This window comes from Bidens hawaiensis, unplaced genomic scaffold (genome assembly GCF_021521415.1).
Source record: "Bidens hawaiensis isolate Kalapana, Puna unplaced genomic scaffold, B.hawaiensis_p1.1 tig00007783_1, whole genome shotgun sequence".
Classification (NCBI taxonomy): Eukaryota; Viridiplantae; Streptophyta; class Magnoliopsida; order Asterales; family Asteraceae; genus Bidens; species Bidens hawaiensis.
Window position 1 is genome coordinate 495,187 of NW_027491540.1, and position 21,139 is coordinate 516,325.

Below are 21,139 nucleotides of genomic sequence, written 5' to 3' on the forward strand. Positions count from 1 at the left end.
TAATAATAGTTTATAATTATAATATTATATATATATATTTAATTATAAAAATTTAACCAAGGTACTTACAGGTAGACACGAAAATTAATAGGTAAATTCGTGTCTTCCTGTTTAGTACACGAAACCTGTTAAGGCCTTACCATTACCTGTTAAGGTCGTGCAGGTACGTGTCGTGTATTCGTGTCTCGTGTATAAATTGTCAGCCCTATGCAAAATGTAATGATGATATGATAATATTTTTGGGTGTTTTTAGAACTTTTTATTGTATGTTTTTAAAGAATAGTATTTTATTATATGATAGCTGACTATGAATGTCTTGGTTTCTTCTTTCTTTAGTGTTAGTAGTCTTCACAAGATCAATTCAAACAAACATTCATCTATCAAATTTTAGTTCATCTAAAAAATATTAAAATCTTTACAAATCAAGTCAGCATAGCACCTATTATTCAAGATTCTTCATAATTATATAGGGACGAGTCATTCAAAGCTTCATATTAGGCTGAGGGGTGTGGAGCGCGAGAAAGGGCGCAAGAGGCCAGCCGCTCGCGCCCCACCACACCACCGAGGCGCGAGAGGGGCGCGAGAGGGGCGCGAGCGCGGAAAAAGAGGCAGGCGCAAGAGGGGTAGCGGCTGGGGGTGGCGTGAAGGAGGCTTGGGATGCGTGAATGACTGAGTTATTGTGATTTATTTTTTTTTTTTTGAGCTGAACGAAGAAGAAGTAGGATAAAGGGTGGTGGTTTGTGATCTGAACGAAGAAGAAGGAGCTGAGGCCATAAATGAAGTATTGTGATTTATTTTTTTTTTTAACTGCTTGATTTATCTTATTAATTTTAATGACATATAAAGTCATCCATTTGTCTTGGTTTTAACACACATATTTTTTAAAAGCAATGAAAAGGTTGAAAAAAATTAAGTGAAATAATAAACTGGCCGGACGGCCGGACCAGTCCAGGAATAATAATAATAATACATAGCCATGAAAGGGTAGTATTCAAACCAAATAATATTATGTTGGTGTAACACTGCAAATTGATTATCCGGCATTTATAATACGTTTTTTTAATAATACGTTTTTTTAATACATTTATAAAAAAATAAAAAAAAAAACCGCTCGCGCCCCCTCTCGCGCCCCTCCACACCAGGGTCAGGGGCGCGAGCGGGGACTCCAACACTCATCTTATTAAGTTTCTCTCTCTGTCACACGTCACAATATTATTGGCTGGAGCCCCCACTCGCGCCCCCTCTCGCGCCCCCACACCCCTCAGCCTTACAACTTTCTTTGACTTTTAGTTACACCAGTGTGGCCCAGAACAGTCTAGATGTTAGATTTGCTGGATCCTTTTTTCTTGTCTTCACCAAGACCAAGAGCACCTTTGTTAGTCTTCCTTTAATTAGAGGGGCATAAAAAACCTAAATCCGGAACCCGACCCGAGAAAATACCTGGAACCGGTATTTTTATATTCGGGTTTTTAATACCCGAACCCGTACCCGACCTTACCCGTAGGGTACGGATAGGATATGCATACCAAAACCCGTACCCGGAACCGGGTCCGATTTATACCCGAAACCCGGAACCGGTTACATACCCGAAACCGGGTTTTTCCAATACCCGAAACTGGGTTTTTCAAATACCCGATCTATACCCGAAATAACCAAAAAATACCTGAAAATACTCGAAAATACCCATAAAATTGTAACCCTTTAAAAAATCCAACCTATACCCGAAAAAAACCTGGAAACAAACCCCAAAAAACCCAAAAATAAGGTTTTTTCAATACCCGAAAATAGGGTATTCAAATACCCGGTTTTAGAATACCCGGTTCCATACCTGACACATAGGGTATGGTTTTTAGAGACAATACTCGGACCCAAACCCGACCCGACCCGGGTATTACCAATACCCGATTTTTCAACACCCGGTCATACTGGAACCCGGTTCCATACCCCAACCCGGGTATTTGAAAAACCTAATTTTGTGCACCTCTACCTTTAATAGTAGTGCTGCACAAATCAGTTTTTGGGCCCAAATGGTTTGGTTTGAAACCAGTCCGCTTTAGGGAAAAGATGGCCAACGTCTAGTTTATCTAGTTTCGTACGGTTTTAACCGGTTTCAGTCGCCTTTCAAACTGGTTTTTTGAGCAGTTCGGTTTCTGTTTATGAATTGGTTTTCAATAGCATGTCGGATTAAGCTGGGCCTTCGTCAATTAAAAAGTAGTAAAACCTTTAATCAACAAACATAAATCGACGTAAACGAACATGCCCCATCCCCAAGAATCCGTAAAAAATCGAGAGCTTAGGGCAAGTAAAAAAATGGGCCCTAAAAATATAAACTCAATAACTTGTATATATAAAAAGCCAATATTACAACGATAATTATGATAACAATAAACAAAATAAAATTATTTTAGCAAAATGATCTGGGTTGAACATAAATATGAATCGTGAGTCTTTCCTCACGCCTTTTGTTTTAAATCAAAGGGCATTTTTGTTTTTTAAATAAAAATAAAATAATATAACCAAAAGTATTAACAAAAGGTAGGACTCATGAAACGGGCCTATCAAGAAACGGGAATATTAAATAAAGTAATATTGTCCAACCTAAACAAGAAAAATAAAAATAAAAAGAATATCAGCAAAAAGAATGTGAAATGCAAGTTTCAAACTCACAACATCTCACTTGATGGTATAGCATTCTACTATCTACCTACAATTTGATAACTTTGTATGGACTTTTATATTATATAGTAAAAAAATGCAGAACTATTTTTAGTCTTAGAAAAAGTTAGGCCTTGGGCCGTCGACCTCCCTGGCTCCATCATGTAGGTTGGGTCTGTAAACGAACACGACTTTTGTCTATGTTTGCTCATTTAGTTAATCAAACATAATTCTTTGTTCATGTTCATTCATTTATTGTACAAACGCATGCTACGATTTGCGTAAAGTTCGCCGAACATAGAGTTCATTTACAGCCCTCTGCGCATCCTATAACACATGGCTAAAATTGAAATAAAGTTTTAAATATAAATATACCGACACATGTTCTTTACTTTATATGAAAAAAAAAAACTAGAGAATAAAGTTCTTTTAGGTTTTTTCTTTACCCTTCATTTCACTTTTCTTACAAACAAAAAAAGTGTTTATATATATATTAAAGAAAGGGTATTTAGTTTATGTCGAATAATTAAATGTACGATTAGCTGATAAATTAAATGATAATCAACCAAATTGTATTTTCATATAAAAATTTAATAATAACGTTACCACAACGGGTTAAAAAAAATATGGCTTAAAAACTCCCTTTTTTTCCGCATTATTATTCTTTTACGTGAATAGTTAGTTGAAATAGAAAAGTTAACTTAACCTGGACCGATCGGCTTAAAGTCCTCTTTTTTTAATGTAACCTTTTTATATGGGTTAGCCTTTTCTAATCGATATTTGTATTTATAAATTTTGCAATTCAAAAAAGAAAAGTGGTCACGTTAGCAGTTGCATAACTTGTTACTATGGTAATTGGACAACTATTAGACTGATGTCAGTAATCTCAATCTCACACCTAATTGTAAAGTATGTTTTATACCAATCTTAATTTTTAATGATAAATGAAATGATATAAAAAATTGAAGAGAAAATGAGAAATCTAGCAAGAAGCTGCACCAATTGAGCTTACCGCTTGCATTATTTTTAAGCGTATGCTAGGGAAAAAAAAGGGGGGGGGATACTCTTCTTAGCTAATGAGAGTCTTGTTGGAATACGATTTATGCCTTTATATTTAAATAAGGAAATTATGTCTAATGTTTGGATAAAAATGTTGGTTTTTTCCTTGTTTTTTTTTAAATTTACATGTTCATTTGCGTTTGTGAACAAGTTCGATTCATTAGCGAACGAACACGGACAAGATTTTCCGTTCGATTACTGTTCATGACCCGTTTGCAAACAAGTTTAATGCTAAATGAACGAACATAAACAAGATTTTGTTCGATTCGATTCGTTTACAGCCTTAATAACGTATAAAAAATTCTTCCAGTAATGTGATTTTTATTTACCATTGGGTGTGTTCTAAAGGTAAAGCATAAGGATAATTTGATCATTCACAATCATTTAAAAGAAAATAATAACCTCATCCAACGGCTGAGACATTGGTGTTACTGGCTTGCAAAACCGTTAGACTAAACATATAATTTAAGAGATATAATGTGATAAACCTTTATGTAAGGTAGAGACATGTAGGTGACTTTAAACTAATTTTAATAAATTAAATTGAAATTTGTTGAAAACAGAACGTTACACGTTGATTTATCAGCATCAATAATGCACACAATTTGGACTATCTTGATTTTTTATTTTTATTTTTATTTTTATTTTTATTTTTATAAATAATAATAAATTATATAACATTTTTCTCAATCATTTATGTAACTTAGTGGCGGTGGTGTAATGTGGCTAGAGATGGTCAAAAAAACCGGTTGGGGAACCGGTTTGCCGGTTTAAACCGGAAACCGGTTTTTAAGAAAACCGGTTTTTTAAAAACCGGTTTGACCGGTTTACAAACCGGCGGTTCGTATTTCGGTTACTATTTTTTGATCAAAAACCGGTTAACAAACCGGTTAATTAAAAAACCGGTTTTTTTTAATAACCGGTTATGGAAAAACCGGTTAACCGGTTTATTAAAAAACCGGTTTTTGACCGTTGTGGAAAAACCGGTTAACCGGTTTCTCCATAACCGGTTAACCGGTTAAAAACCGGTTTTTGGCCGTTGTATAACGGCTATATGGCCGTTTTTTTTTTACCGTTTTTTTTTTTTTTTTACCATTTTACCCCCACAAACATCTATATATAGTTTAGGTTGGGTATTTGTTAGATCACACTCGATTATACAACTCCAAACGCTCTAAACGTTTATTTCATACACGATTATTTTGTTATCTCACGCTCAATTATACCACATTACCACTCCATACGCTCTTATTTCGTAGTCGATTATCATGGCCTCCCAAAGTGCTGCTTCATCCGTCAACATGGGTGCCTCGAACACGGGAGAAACGGTCGTTCGGGTCATCCCCACGAAACGAAACCATGATGTTTGGCAACATTTCGACCTATGCGAAATGTCTAACGGTAACCAAAAAGCTCGATGCAAACATTGTTTGAAGTTTTATGGCAAAGATGCAAACTCCACTTTAAAAGCGCATGTACAAAGGCCCTTTTGCAATGCCTTGAAGGACGAATCGGGAAGTAGTTCGCAGCCGGAGATGACGAATCAAGGAGCGGTGTTTACGTACGACCTTGAAGCGGTACGTCAAAAGTTTTCAAACTTTGTGATTCAACAAACACTTCCTTTCAACCACTTCGACAACCCTCAATTCATGGAGATGATGCAAAAGTATGTTCAACCACGCTACCAACACGTAAGTCGTTCGACCCTTAGAAGAGATTGTCTTAAAGCATGGAAAAACGCTAAATCCGAACTAATTTCATACTTTTCAAACTTACAAACTGGTGTAAACTTAACAACGGATGTGTGGTCGGTACCTCATGGTTCGCCCGACTCATACATTTGTGTGACGGCTCATTGGGTTGACCCCGAGTCGTGGCAAATGATGAAACGAACCGTTGCGTTTCAATTGTTTGATTACCCGCACACGGGTAGAAATATTTTTAAACTCTTGGATAAAGTCATTCGACAATACAAGATTGAACATAAAATCTTTTCAATTTCGTTTGATAACGCGTCCAACAATACGGCCGCGGTTGGCCATTTAAAATTTAAGTATAAACCTATTTGTGATGGAGCGTTTTTTCATAGCCGATGCATTGCACATATTATCAACTTGGCCGTGCAAGATGGGTTAAACGTGATCGAAACGCAAAGAAACAGTTTTAAAAGAATGTTACGAGATGTTTTTAGCAACAATAAAACATTTTCAAGATACAAAAAATTTTGTGTAGAAGCTAATTGTCAATGGTTGGGGCCAAATTGGGATTGTCCAACAAGATGGAACTCGACTTGTGATATGTTTGAGAAAGCCATCCAACAAAAAGAATCATTAATTGCGTTTCATCAAATTTTGTCAAGTAGGGGTAAATGTGCACCGTATGATCCTAGAAACTGGTTATTGATTGAGATCGTTACGGAGGTCCTTCAAATTTTTAAATCTTGCACAACTAGTTTATCCGAGGTTTACTATCCAACAAGCCCCATTGCTTTACCAAAAATTGCTGTCATGTGCACAAAGTTGAGTGAACTTCATTGTAGGGGTGCACCTTATTTTGATATGGGTGTAAAAATGAAAGAAAAATTTAGAAAATATTTTCAAGAACTACCCGCTGTTTTGACACGTGCTGCTGCGTTAAACCCTTGCATCAATGTTGGTGGTGTTGAAGCTTTAATAGAAAAAATTTGTGATGAGCTAGAGTTAAACGACGATCAAAACCCTTATTATAGCCAAACTTTAAAGAATGCTTTCAACACCACCTTGTCAAACATGTATGATGTTTACCTTACAAAATACGGGTCGTCTTCCCAGATTCATGACTCGTTAAGAGCTGTTGCCCAATCCCAATCCCAAACCGACCTTGAAATGGGGATGTACTACATGATTTGGGAAGACGCCGGTAAACGTCAAAAGGTAAACACCCCAAGCAGTGAACTTGGAAGGTATGGTGGTACCAACTTTGTGAAACACATGACTCCGGATGAATTTAGAAGTCTTGATTTGCTGGCTTGGTGGAGAGGTAAGGAGGATGAGTTTCCGATCCTCGCCGCCATGGCCAAAGATTTACTAACGGTCAAAGCTTCCACGGTAGCTTCGGAGTCTGCTTTTTCTGTTTCTGGCAGGGTTATATCGATTAGGAGGACTCGACTCACTCCACCAGCTATAGAGATGTCGATTTGCTACAAGGATTACTTTGACTCTTTAGATAGGGCACAACATCAACGCTCACTCGAGGGGGAAATGGAGTATGAGGCGGGCTTGTATGAAGACGAGGTCAATGAAGGACACACTCAACCAATGACCGATGAAGAAGCCGCGTACGACGATTACCTAAGGAATAGCTCGGGATCGGGTAGCGAAGAAAATTAGTTAAAGAAACAGCAAACATGGAGGCAAATAATGAGTAAGAAACAGCAAGTTGTTCATGTAATCGTGTCTAAGCATTCTTTAATGTTTGTATTTTTGAGTTACGAATATGCGATAACGATTTAATGTTTGTATTTTTAATGTAAAAACTATAAATGAAAGTTATGTGTTTTTAATCTTCCAAGCAAAGAACCCTAACAACGAAAGCAAAGAATGGCTTCGGTCAGTCCGTTTTGCCTTGTAGTTACCGGTTTGCCTTGTAGTTACCGGTTTGCCTTGTAATAATGGTTATTAAAAAAAAAAAAAAAAAAAAAACCGGTTAACCTAAAAACCGGTTATTAAAAAACCGGTTAATAAAAAAACCGGTTTATTAACCGGTTCTAACCGGTTTATAAACCGGTCCTAACCGGTTAGACCGGTTAGGGTTTTGAAAGACAAAAACCGGTTATTAACCGGTCCGGTTATTAACCGAACCGGTTTTTTTCCGGGCCAAAAAAAACCGGTCCGGTTAATAACCGAACCGGTTTTTTAAAAAAAAACCGATTTGTGCACCTCTAAATGTGGCGGTGAGCCGGTTACTGATGGTGTAAACTGTTGGTGATGGTAAGCTACAGGATTAATTAATTGATAAAAATCTTGATTGTTTAGTTTTATTAAACGAATATTTCATCTAATTGTAATTATGTCTCACTAATATAATTTTCATCTTTTTTTAAAGAGGAAAATATTGTATCAAATATCAACCAAAATTATTGATTGTTCCACGAAAGTCATTAATCATTTTTTGTTATACTAAAATCAATCTAACTTTGTATTTTATTACGTGCTTCAATCTTAAAATATTTATAGTTTTTTTTAGGTTAGTAGGTTACACATGTTAACGTGTCAATTTTAGTTATTTATGTTGTTTAAAATGCTTATGTATATTATACTAGTTTTAGATCCTATGTCACACACGAGATAATTCAAATATAAAATTATAAATAAAACAAATAATTACATAGCGTATATAAAAAAAATGTATTGCATACAATGTGTACATAAATTGATTTTCTTTATATCATAAAACGATTTTTTTAAATAAACTTAATAAAAAATAATGTTCGTGCAAAATCGTACCCGATAATGCTTCTTTCTATTGAAAAATTCATTCTCGGTGTCATATATGTATAATTGAAAGAATTTTGGTTATGAACCAATTTCGAAAATAAGACTTCTCATACGATAGTAGTTCTAACCACTCAGCCTAAATACAAAAAGAGGTGTGACCTTTTGTTGATATATTTATCAATTTACCACCCATAAAAGGAAAGTAGGATATTAAATTGTAGCAATGGATGCTCTTCAAGAACTATGTTTTTCTGAGCTACACCATAAAAAAGATTTTGATAAGTTTTAGAGGGCTTCTCGACTTTATTATAATGACAACATAAAAAATAACATGTTAACCCATTCAATTTTGTGAATATTTTGTTTCATTTGAGCATAGTTTTGCATGACATGCTTACCATATAACGTTCTGATCACCATTGAAGTAAAAATTAATGTTGACATAAATATTTCAAATTTGATAAAAGTTATAAGCATTGATAGGCATGGGGTGGCATGTCGAAAGTGTTCGCAATCTTTTCTTAAATTTTAATAGTTGAGGGAAAATAGTCAATTTACCAAATCCCGAACATTTTGATTATTTCAAAAACGTCCTTAAAAATAAACTTGAAACCCGAATCATATTTTAAAATTCTAGCTTTAATACTTTTGACATTTTAAAGTCAACACTTTGAACCCATATCAAATTTGACGATAAATCTATTTTGCATTCTCAAAACTTTTAAAAATACTCGAAATTTTCATTTTTGATCCGTAACAAATTTTGACCTAAATGTAGTTAACTTATACCAAATAATCTCTTTACCAACTTTTGACCCATAAAATCAAATTTAACTTCCACAAAAAACCCGAAACAATTTTTATTTGAGAAACATGATTTGTTGTTGAATTTTGGAATTCACAAAATATTTTGAAATATATAGTAAAATAATATGTTAATGTTTATATTTATAAATATATATATATATATATATATATTATATAAATATAGTGTAAAAGGAAAGTGAATAATTATTGATTTATTACTTATATTAGGATATATTAGTTTTGGAGGGAAAAAATAGTGAGAATTAACCAAAACATGACAAGTGTTCCTATTTATTTTACTTTATTAGAATAGGTAGATAAGTAATGATGTAAAATTTTTAAAAATTTTTGGTGGCTCCATTAGTATCTTCTTCAACCTCTAATCCATCCTTTCTTCGACTATTGATACATATCCTGGTTGAGACAGAAGAAAATAACTAGATTATTACATTCTTTAGTTTGAATTGAGTTGATTAGAAAACTCATATGAGAATGTAGAATCAATGAAACTTGACTAAGCACTCTGTCACTTTCTATCTTTGCCTAATCAAATAAAATTGAACAATTTATTACAATAACCCAAGCTATGATTCAGGATATAAAGCCGACAATGGAGAAGAATCATAGGCTCATTGCAATCGAAGGCGACCCTTGTAGTTTATAATCTGTTAGACCTACTTGTCATCCTCTATCCTATTAGGCACTTGTAGATTGAACTATTTTGATGGCATCTTGAAATTTCAATCAGATAATTCTAAAAGAAACCCAATAAGAAATTTAGACCAAAGACCTCTCCTATACAGAGAACAAGCAATCAAATGGATATGCTGAAACACTACAACTCTTCGTTAGAGTTTAATTGTTGACGATTATGATTGTTGACAATTAAACATTTACATAAATGGAAATATTTTAGAAGAAGTGGTAAGTTACCATTGCCATTTGCCACTCATGAACTAAATTGTTACAAACAGTGGTAAGTTGCTACTAATGATTACCGCTAATTTCAAATACGCCTAGTGGTTGGAAAAACTTCCAACACGGGCTCTCCCTTGCAACCCCCCGGGGGGGGGGGTCGGGTCATGTCCCTTAAACCTTTTACTTTGTTAGTATATGAAATAGAAAACTTACGACCAATTGTCTAAGTGCATATTTTTATGCTTTTTTTTAAACTATTTTAATACAAGCACATTTTCCTTAACATAAAATAAAACGTGATTCACAAAACAACAAATATTCATAACTGTTTCATTTGTATTATTTAACAAAAAAAAAAGAAGTAAAAATAACAATAGAAATTTTCGTATCATTGAAATAATAATGAAAATGAAGCATTTTTTTTAATAGTAAGTAAACATAATAAGTAATTTGATGACGCTATTCAATTAACGTAAAAGTAAAACTTATATGATCTTAACATAACAATGCCATTTATTTATTTATAAAGTATGTCGATGTTGATAATAATAAGTTTATGCAACCAATCTTGGTTTGTTTTACATTATCGTAGTTTCCATAAAATATGGCATCATCACATGAAGCAACCTTTTCTTTCTCCCGGGTGGCATGAATCAGGGACATAAACAAATCATCAAACTAAAAAAAGAAGAAAAGTAATAATAATAATAATAATAATATAAAGAAAGAAAAGAAAAGACAGGCGACTAGACTTTACCACCACTTTCTCACTCTCTCACACAAAACACAGACGAAGCTGCTGTTGAATTTTGCTTAGGATCTCGATCAACATTCATTGCAGGTAACTATGCCGTCTGTTCGTTAATCTAATAATGCTCGCAATCTCAATTTAATTTATCTATCTGTGTAAGTTTGTTGCATTATTCGTTGAAATCGTTAGGGCTAGTTGTTTTAGGAAACTTATTCACTTCTAAATTTTGAGTTGAGATCTGCAGTAGCTTTAGAGAATTTTATCTCTTCTGTCTGTCTGTCTGTCTGCATAGGCTTCATTTTCAGTATTTAGGTTTTAATTATTATTGGTTTCTTTCTTTTTTTTTTTTTTTAATTGATTCTATATAGGTATACATGGGTCCCAGAGTCTCCAATTCACCTCACTATGCTGCTTCTCCCAACAGGTCTTACGATCCCTCCGTAAAGTATGTAGTAATCTTTATTATATTATTTACAGCACCTTTGAAGAATTTGCCTAATAATGTAAATGTAAATGTTGTTTAATAGGCAAGGTGTTGTGTCTTCCAATCCTGTGTCACCTGGTGTTCCTGCATATCATGCTAGGTAGCAGCTATTAGCCTTTTGTGCTTGTATAAATGGTTTATTTGTGGTTATTATATTACCTATGCTGTGAACTGATTTCAGTGAGCTAGGGCCATGGTGTACTGTGATATCCTATGAGGCGTGTGTTCGGTTGTGTCTAAAGTACTTCTTTCAAGGCAGCTCTGAGGCTCGTGGCTTCTTACAATATGAATGCTCTCTCCTTCGTAACGCTTTTTGGTAAGTGGTAGAAATAATAATAACAGTGATAACTTGTGAATAATGTTGATCTATCTCAAGTTTACGAGAAACTTTGTTTATGATATAGTTTGGACAAAAACCTATTACAACCAGAAGGGGAGTTATTGAGCAAAAAAGCTTCAGAGTTAGTTGTTCATGGAGTTCCTAAGAAACAACAGAAAACATTTGGGAAATTAAAGGTTCAAGGTAAGCGTTATCATCTTATATTGCAATTTAATCGCTTTATGGATTTATGATTTTATTAAAATTGTTGTGATTTAGTGAAAAAAGTAAAAATGGGTGTGGATGCACCAAATGGATGCACTTTTTCATCAATAAAGAACCCGTCTGCGTTGAAGCTGCAAAAGTTTAACCGCCGTTTGTCTGGTGCTAAATTAACCGTTCATTCAGAATGGGAGGCACTAAAACGAGTCCGGGTGGCGCCAAAATTTTCTGCTAATAGCTCACTATCTCACCAAAGTTTGGCTTATTTACATTTTGGCAAAAATTATATGAAAGATATGGCAGGCGTCCTGAAAGTAGGTATAACAAGCTTAAATAATAATGCTTTAACTCCTCCAGAACCACCACAAGGTATGCACTTTTTATTTTGTAGTTTTGAAATTTGTTACATTTGCAAATCATGCTATCAAGTCATTCTTTTTGACAATGCAGAAACATATATATGTTTTTTGAGATTAAAAAGTTCATCGGATGCTGATGTTACCCGGATGCAGCCAGGATCTTCTGAAACCCATGTATTGTGTGTGCATCTTCTTGTTCTCTCTTTTTTTTTTCTCAATAGACGTGGCAATACGGGTGGTTGGGTAGCTGGTAAATTGGTCGGGTCGTATTGAGTTGTCCTGAAACGCTTTTAGAAAAAGAAGTCATAAATATTTTGTGGTAAACATGATTATGAAGTTATTGTTTCAATAATAGTATAGTTTTCTAAATAAATTGTTTTAGGAGGGTTCTCAATGCGTTTAACTCATTTCCTTTTGAGTTCTTTTTGGTTTGAATCGTTAGAGATAAAACATTATCAACTGCAGTTTGCCAGATAGCATGAGAGATGATTTGATTATCGAAGTTACTGATTCAAAAGGGAAGTAGTGTGGTCATATAACTGCTCAAATGGCAGACATAGCAGATGATACGGTATGGTTGAATACAATTATTAATTTATCATTGGAGGTATTTGTTAATATGTCTAAGAAAGTAAGATAACTAAACAATAAACATACAGGGGGATAAGCTTCGGTGGTGGCCAATATATCACGAACCAGAACACGAGCTTGTTGGAAGAATACAGTTAAATATACACTATTCAACTAGTACAGATGAGAGTAACAATGTAAAGGTAAAAGAATTATTCCATTTTTCATTTTATAGTGGTGTAATAAATCGTCTTGGGTTGGCGGGTTGAATTTTTCAACCTTAACTGGACCCATATACTTATTCGTGTCGACCTGTTTTATGTTCATTTACGAATATGAGCAATACATAGTAACTTAGTAACAACTTAATCATTTAATTACTCTGATTAATATGAAACCTTTTAGTAATTTGCGTTATTTTAATTGTTTTTGTGTATTTATCTCATTCCCAATTCACAAACACGGGCTTTTATATTTACCTCGATATTTAGAATATGCGAATAGGAATAATTGGAGAATCGACAGTTAGAACTAATAAAATAAAAATTGTTGGAAGTGAAGGGTGGATAAGAAGGTTCAAACTGCTAAATGGGTTTACAGGTCAACTCACTTTTTAAGCAGGTCGTTTCAGGTTGAACTGTTTAAGAAAACGGGTCGTGCCAACCGACCCCAAACCTTTTTTTTCTTGACGTGTTCGGGCATTTATACATGATTAAGAAACTACTTTTCTGATGTTAAATTTAAAAACTGTAGTGAATGTTGTCACTATTTAGACCTGCAAAATAGGCTTTTGATTGTATATCTGTTTATGTTTTTCTAGTGTGGTATTGTTGCTGAAATCGTTGCATACGACACGGTTTTAGAAGCAGCAATGAAAGCCCTAAATTTTAAACAAAGAAATTTGCTTCTTCGTGGCTCGTGGAAGTGGTTGGTAACTAACTTTGCTACTTATTATGGAGTTTCTGATGCATATGCTAAACTAAGGTGCGTTTTAAACCAAATTTATACAATTATACACATAGTCGTAATTAAGGTTTGCTTTTATAATGCTATGTGTCGGTTTTTGCAGATACCTTTCATATGTTATGGATGTTGCTACACCAACTGCAGATTGCCTAAATGTTGTATATGATTTACTGTCTCCAGTTATTTCAGTGAAGGGCACTTTGAGTGAGCAAGAGGTGAGAATCATTCGCCTGTTTTTATAGGCTCACTGGACTGCCTATAGAGGTGTTGATTTTGACCTGTTCAGTTATGAACAGGTCAGTCTGGGTTAAACTGGTTGAAAGTCACCATGAGGGTATTGTAGTGCATGCAACATCCTAAACGATTTATATTTTATGAAATCATAATAAACACCGAGTTAATTATTCTAAAATTTGACAATAAGTGTTTGTGGGTCAACCCGGACCAGTTCATTCTGACCTGTTTCGATTTCAAACCAATCCATAACCGCAATAACCGAACCCAAACAAAAACCGACGGTTTGGTTTTATCTTTTCGTAAAAACCTAACTTTCGTTTCGGTTTTGCGTGTAATTAAAACTTTAAGAAGCACACTGAACTTATGGATTTACATTTTTAAGTTTGAATTTTAAGTAATTTATAATAATTTTATTATAGTGTGACTCATATATTTTTAGCCCAAATGTATAAGAATCAGTTATTCTTCATTAACAAAACGATTCAGGCACAAATTCATTATTTTGGGCCAACTTTTCTTTTTCGGCTGAACGGTTTTCAAAAACTGAAATTTCGGTTTCAGCCCAAAACCGACAGCAGTTTGGCTATACAAAAAGAATGGATGTAGTTGAACTTAATGTTTTATGCTTTATTTTAAATTGGTTATTAATACTGATTTTATTGTGAAATTTGTCCAGAAACGCATGCTGGTGACGCTTTCTGACAAAGTTGAACAGCTCATTGCCTTAGTTTTTGAAAACTACAAATCACTTGATGAAAATCAGCCATCAGGATTGACCGATAATCCTACACCTTCATCTGGTGTCATATCACCTGCTCTGAAACCTGCTTTGAAACTATATAATCTTTTGCATGAAATATGCCCAGAATCACAAATGCAGTTATGCAAATATTTTCAGGTATTAAACTAAACATTGTTTCACTTTTATAATAATAATTCTTTCCTTTATCCTCCCATTTCAGTTTCTAATAATTATAATTCTTTCAGAGTGCTGTAAGAAAGATTTTAAGAAGACACTTAGCAGAGACCGATGAGTTTGTTTCTTGTAGCAGTGAAAAGTCAACAGTTGACCAATCTGTTTATTCAAGTGCTTATCAGAAGATGAAATCTCTTTGCGTAACTATTAGAGATGAAATTTTTAATGACAAAAAATTACAAAATCAGCATGTGCTCCCCGGGTATGTGATCTTTAGTTACATTCATTCATATTATTACTTGTGAATGGGTTAATCTGGGCTGTGTTTATGTCAAATCATATCAAACGGGTTGAAAGTTGACCACAGCCTAATAACCTCCTAAATTGCTTTATTCGAAGATTTTACACTTCTATTGTAATAATATTCCAATCCTGCCCTGTTTCTACCGAAACCTAGGGGTGTGAGGAGCTGAGCCCAAGCTCGACTTGGATGGATCTCGGCTTGTTTAATTATTTTTAAATAATTATATATTATTTAATATATATATACATTTTTAATTATAATTATAATGTAATATACATTATTTAGTTATGTTGTATTATAAGTTTATATATAATAATCGAATAAATTCATATTAACTATATTACATATATTAAATAAAAACTATTTAAATAATAGGCTCGGTTAGGTTCACGAGCCAGCTCAATTCTGATAAGTGAAACTCGGACTCACTTATTAACAAGCTTATTTTTAGGTTGTAGCTCGGCTTGTTTCAAGCTTTTAGTGAGCCAATCTTGAGTAGCTCACTAGTGTCTTGGGCCGTTTTTACCCAGCCCCGCCTGTTACGATACAAACCGTAATCGAGCTAAAGAATTGTAGAAGAAGAAGAATCACAGAAGGAGGAGTTAAACTCTCAAATAATTAGCTACCGTTCTCATTCACGACTCTTTCTTATGTATATGAATATATTACAACTATAACCCTGCACTATCTAACATTTACAGTTTAGTCCCTGTATTATTTACTACCTAACACTGCCCAATCCACCTTTATTGCACGACAATTGCTTGGTGTTTCCCAGGATTCATTATATTAATAACTGGCTTCCATTTTTTACTTGTAGGTTCATAGACCTACATAATCTTTCTTCAGCTCTTTATAGTACCGAGCTTTCCAATAGAATACGTGGTTTTCTTCTTTCATGCCCGCCTATTAGCCTCTCACCTCCTGTGACACAGCTAATTATCACAACTTGTGATTTTCAGAAGGATCTTGCTTACCAGAATATAAGGTAAGAAAATGCTCTCTCTTATCTATATACAATATTTGATTTTTCAATAATGCCCCTTTGAATATTCTTTAATTTACCTGCAGTACCGTCAAAGGTGGTGTTGATGCCAAAGAATTGTTCCACATTTACATAACGCACCTTATTCACGATAAACGGTCTCAATTGCTTGATAATTGCAAGCTTGACAAGGTACATATGTTCCTATAGCACTTATATATATATATATAGATGTGGGAATTATTTATTATTGTTTTTGGGGGGTGCTAACCTGGTTAGGTTCGTCATATGGGTAATTTTTAATTCGGGTGGGCTGACCTTGAGCACCAAAGGTTAAATTTTATTAACTGATAACAGTGTGCAAACATGATTATAAAAGTTATATGATTTAAATATTAATATACTTTTTCCAATAAAGGAGTTAGTTACACAGATGGCCTCTGTGGTCTGGGCAAAGTAACACCATTCATCAACTTTTCCGTCAACTCTAGTTCAAATGACCCAAGTTTAACTAAAAGGGTATATGGTCATATTACCTAAAGTTAGGTAAAATGACAAAATACCCTTTTAGTTAAGTTTTGGTCATTTTACCTGAAATTAACAAAAGTTAGCCTTAGACCCCAAAGGTGTTACTTTGCCCAAACCACAGGGATGATTTGTGTAATTAATTTTTAATAAAATGATTTAGGATGTTTTCTTTATCCAACTTTTTTTTAATATTTTACCCGTTAGGCATTCCTAAGTAAACAGGTAAAAGTTGACACATGTAATAAACTTGCATAATTTAGTTGGATTTCATACTTCAATATAGCTCAAAAAGTATTATATTTTTCTAACCACTATTTGCACAATGCCATATTACTCTTTTGCCCTCCAGGGTGCCGGACCACAAATTTCCACATCAGTATTCGTTGATGATATGTACAAGCAACTGAAAGAAACGTTGCGTGAATATCAAGTCATCGTTTCTCACTGGCCTGAATACGCTTTGGATTTGGAAAAGGTATTTTATCAACAGTTTTAGATTTCTGGAATTAATATGAATACTTGTTTATCGATATTCTATTTAATATTATCGCTATTAATAGGTTATAGCAGACACTGAAAGGGCAATTACGGAAAATTTAGAGAAAAAGTATGGTGACATTTTATCAACATTAAAGGAAAACACAATTCCCCTTAAAGCAGTTCAATATGTTCAAAGATTTGCGAAAGGAAATTTATTACCTTACAGTTTGCCCAACGAGGTTAGAATTTATATAATCTCCCATGTAATTATCCCTATGAACTAAATAAGAGTAAATGACGCCTTTGGTCCCTGAGGTTGCATTTGCGTAACCATTTCAGTCCCAGTGCTAGCACCATTATATTAAATATTTCTGATGATCAGAAGGCTATATTAGCCTTTTGGTATGAGGTTTGCTAAATCTTTCTGTTAATCAGAAGGGTGTAAGTATTTAGTTTTTTGGTATGAGGGTCATATTTCTGTTAACCAGAAGGCCATTTTAGTCTTTTGGTATGAGGGCCGTTAAATCATTTGTTAATTAGAAGGGCATTTTAGTCTTTTGGTGTGTGGGCCCTTAAGTCTTTCTGTTAGCCTGAAGGGCACTTTTATTATGCTTTTCAGAGTTGTACCATCTTGATTAATATTTGTACCTCTTACCAAATGACTAATATGCTCTTCTGGTTAACAGAACATCTAACGGCGCTAGCCAAATGGTTACAGAAATGCAACCTCAGGGCATGATGAGTCCAAAGATTTTTTTTTGGACTGAACGGGTTAAACAGGCCAAACCTCAGTGACCAAAAGCGTGATTTACTCATATAAAAGAATTTCAATTTTGTTTAATTTTTTTTTTGTTTGCAGTTGGGAGATCTTTTTAATTCAATGAAGATGATGCTTGATGCGCTACAACCTGAAATAGAAGAACAGTTTAAGTCACGAATTTCGTGCGTTTCACATAGTGAAAATGCAGTTCCAGGAGAACTTTTGAGTGAAGTAACTGTAACACTAAGGACAAAATTCAGAAATTATATGCAAGCGGCTGTAGAGAAACTTGCTGGAAATGTGAGTTTATTTAAATGTTTAAATAAACTGATTATTGCATTAAAATACACTAAAAGCTTCAAAATCTTAGATTTAAGTAGGGTGTGTACTTGAAACCGAACCAAAACAAGAACCACCAGTTTAGTTTTATGTTTTTGTAAAACCTGAACTTTCGGTTCGGTTGCGGTTTTGCATGTATTAAAACCGAAAAGCTGATTTTTTATATTTTCATTTTATTTTTAAATTTAAGTAATTTATAAGAACTTAATAAATAGTGTATCACAAATATTTATATTTTAGTTAACAAAAAGATTTAGGCACAAGTTCATTATTTTTCGGGCCAAATTGTATGTGATTCGTGTTTACGGATTTTAGCAAAAAGTGGCCTAAAATAATGAGTTTGGGCTTGAAACTTTGTGCCTTTGTTTTTTGTTAAGTAATAACTAAATTATTTATTGCTCAATTGAACCTAAATTTCTTTATCATTTATTATCTATTTTTTATCTACTCTAATAAAGTAGGATCCCTAATGTCACATATCGCCTCCATATCCCTTCTCACCATTTTCCCCGTCTTTCTCTATTATTAAAAATACCTGGATCTTTTTTATAGTGATATATTTTTAAAGAAAATACTAATTATACTAAAACACATGTATTTTAAATTATCTCTTCTTTTAAGAAACTTTGAAATCTGATTATATAACTTTTGTTTTCAATCAAATAGTTATGGAAGTCAGATTACATTAAATAGTAATTTATGTAATTATGAAACCCAAATATATAGTAAGTTTTACGTATTTTTGATTTTTTAAAATCGTTAGTATATGCAATACATTTTTCCAAGACATAATAAAGATTTAAGAATTTTATGTATTGATATTTTCCACCCCCTGGAGTACACGGTTTCTAAGCTAGTTTCTTAAAAATGACTTAAATTCGTTTTTTTTTGGTTTTTGGATTTAGCAAAACTGAAACTGAATCAAACTGAAAAGCATGGCAAATATTAGTTGGTGAAGTTTTATCATCCGTTTGTTATATCGGGCTTACGCATTTTTATTTCTTAACTACAGACAAGGTTACAAAATGCTACAAACCTGAAGAAAGTAATCCAAGAAGCGAAGGATGGTGTTGGTGAAACCGATATAAGAAACAGAATGCAACCTTTAAAAGATATTCTGACAAAGACGATTACTGATCTGCACGGTATTCTTGATAATCAAGTCTTTGTGATCTTGTGTCGAACTTTATGGGATCGAATGGGAAAGGTGACATAAATTTACATTATCTTATTAATCCAATTTTTTTTCTTTTATTAATTGTTTCATCATATTATCAACAGGATGTGCTGAAAGTATTGGAGAATATAAAAGAGAACTGGACTTGTAAAGCCTCGCGCGTTGCACTCTTTGTATGTCACCTCACTTTCGTGTCAAAATGGGTTCGGGTTTGGGTTTCGGATTAAGTTAATATGAAACATTGGGTCCAGATATTTTGAATATATCATACATAATGATTAATTGATTATCATGCATTTGGGCTAAAATATTTGGGTTACACTATTTTATTAAATTCTAGATATTACTTATTTAAAATAAAAATGAAAATCCATAAATTCGGTTTGGTGTGGTCTTTTCGGTTTGTATTACATGCAAAATCGTAACTGAACTGAAAATTTGGTTTTACAAAAACATAAAACCAAACCGTCGATATTTGTTTGGGTTCGCTTTTTCTCGTTACGGGCCAGTTTTTTCGGAAGTATGCACATGTCTGATGATCACATAGATAATGGTGTGCATAGGTCTGTTTTGGGCTTGAACCAAACCAAGAAACCAAAATTCGGTATTTGAGTTTTTGAAAACCGTTGGTTTGTTTTGGTTTTATCATTTGGGCTTAAAAATTATGTGCCGAAAAAACTTTGGCCTAAATCTTTTTGTTAATTAGTGATTAGTTGGGTTACACTTTTAAATTTTAATTGAATTCTTTTAGCATTCAAAACAAAAAGTGAAAATCCATAAATTTGGTCCGGTTACTAATACATTTTGGTGAAGGTATTTCACATATTAAACCCGTTTGACTTGTTTCTTTCCGTACTAACATTTTTTTAAGGGTTTGATTGATAAAACATAACCCCGGCCAGAATTGTTAATTGGTTGGCAGGTTTTAAATGAAACATTTGCAACAGAAATGCAAAGATTAGTTGGGCACACACTAGAGGACAAAGATGTGGAAGCACCCAGATCAATAATGGAGGTGCAGTCGATATTGCGCAAATGAAACAGTGAAATTGTATAATTAATAGGGAAAACCCGATGATCATATTATGATTTTTTTTTATAAAATTTCTATTTTAGGTTGTAGGAGTTTAGTGCAAGTCTTATAGTAGTTACTAACAGTTGTGTTGAAGTAGGCTTACTGTTAGAATCTACTCGAAATAAAAAATTAAGCAACTAACTTTCAACTGACTGGTCTGTTATGTTAGTTATACAAACTTATATACTTATACACTTATACCACAACAGAAACTTGAAAGGATATCCAACTCATCTCAGGCCCCGACTCCTGAGTTTTTGACTCAGAACATAGCTCAACTCAAATAAATCATTGTTGGCTTTCTCACTAACAAACTCACTTATGTGTTTCACAAACGGCTACAGATGGTGAGGCGGTGACCATGCGCCACAAAAATTGACATTTACCTATCTTGAAGCTAAATTGCGTCAGTTTGTGGATCGTGATCACTCTACTTGCTCTTGTTGAATTTGTTGGAAGTTAAAAGTAGAAAGACTAGCATGATAGTCAATGAGGAGGTAAAGCTGTGCAACTCATTCAAATCGTTCGAGAGGCAGGAACAAGTGAAGAACCCTTACCTTGTTTTAATGTTTTGATTATTTGACTACCTTACACTTGGTGCTGCAATTTTAGTGTTGATTACTTGATCTTTTAATTAGTTTAATTTTCTTATGTTCAAAAGAATTTCTAGCATTCACAGATTCTTAGTGAACAGGATATTCTAAGAATTTTTGTATTTTTATTGTTAATTCAAATTCCAATTAAAATAACTCA

At 33.7% G+C, this 21,139-nt stretch overlaps 2 protein-coding genes across 2 annotated transcripts; both read left to right on the forward strand.

The window, feature by feature from the left end:
- The first annotated feature begins 11,178 nt into the window (after positions 1 to 11,178).
- Positions 11,179 to 12,541, forward strand: LOC143636099 (uncharacterized). Its single transcript, XM_077103776.1, has 6 exons — positions 11,179 to 11,249; positions 11,331 to 11,465; positions 11,554 to 11,672; positions 11,748 to 12,059; positions 12,141 to 12,223; positions 12,515 to 12,541. Exons 1-6 carry the CDS (start codon positions 11,179 to 11,181, stop codon positions 12,524 to 12,526), a joined length of 732 nt encoding a protein of 243 aa, XP_076959891.1. The 3' UTR covers positions 12,527 to 12,541.
- LOC143636110 (uncharacterized) lies at positions 12,437 to 20,371 on the forward strand. The gene is made up of 14 exons (XM_077103784.1): positions 12,437 to 12,620; positions 12,709 to 12,822; positions 13,440 to 13,603; positions 13,689 to 13,800; positions 14,499 to 14,720; positions 14,810 to 15,000; positions 15,863 to 16,030; positions 16,114 to 16,219; positions 16,905 to 17,030; positions 17,116 to 17,274; positions 17,895 to 18,095; positions 19,147 to 19,341; positions 19,416 to 19,484; positions 20,234 to 20,371. Exons 1-14 carry the CDS (start codon positions 12,597 to 12,599, stop codon positions 20,348 to 20,350), a joined length of 1,968 nt encoding a protein of 655 aa, XP_076959899.1. The 5' UTR covers positions 12,437 to 12,596; the 3' UTR covers positions 20,351 to 20,371.
- The last annotated feature ends 768 nt before the right edge of the window (positions 20,372 to 21,139 follow it).

Bases quoted from the DNA above. Each gene is read 5' to 3' on its own strand.
- LOC143636110 (XM_077103784.1), top strand. From the start codon at position 12,597: ATGGCAGACATAGCAGATGATACG. The intron at 13,801-14,498 runs GTGAGAATCATT...AAATTTGTCCAG, and splicing joins GCACTTTGAGTGAGCAAGAG to AAACGCATGCTGGTGACGCT. The intron at 19,485-20,233 runs GTATGTCACCTC...ATTGGTTGGCAG, and splicing joins CCTCGCGCGTTGCACTCTTT to GTTTTAAATGAAACATTTGC.
- LOC143636099 (XM_077103776.1), top strand. From the start codon at position 11,179: ATGTTGTTTAATAGGCAAGGTGTTGTGTCTTCCAATCCTGTGTCACCT. The intron at 11,250-11,330 runs GTAGCAGCTATT...AACTGATTTCAG, and splicing joins GTTCCTGCATATCATGCTAG to TGAGCTAGGGCCATGGTGTA. The intron at 11,673-11,747 runs GTAAGCGTTATC...GTTGTGATTTAG, and splicing joins TGGGAAATTAAAGGTTCAAG to TGAAAAAAGTAAAAATGGGT.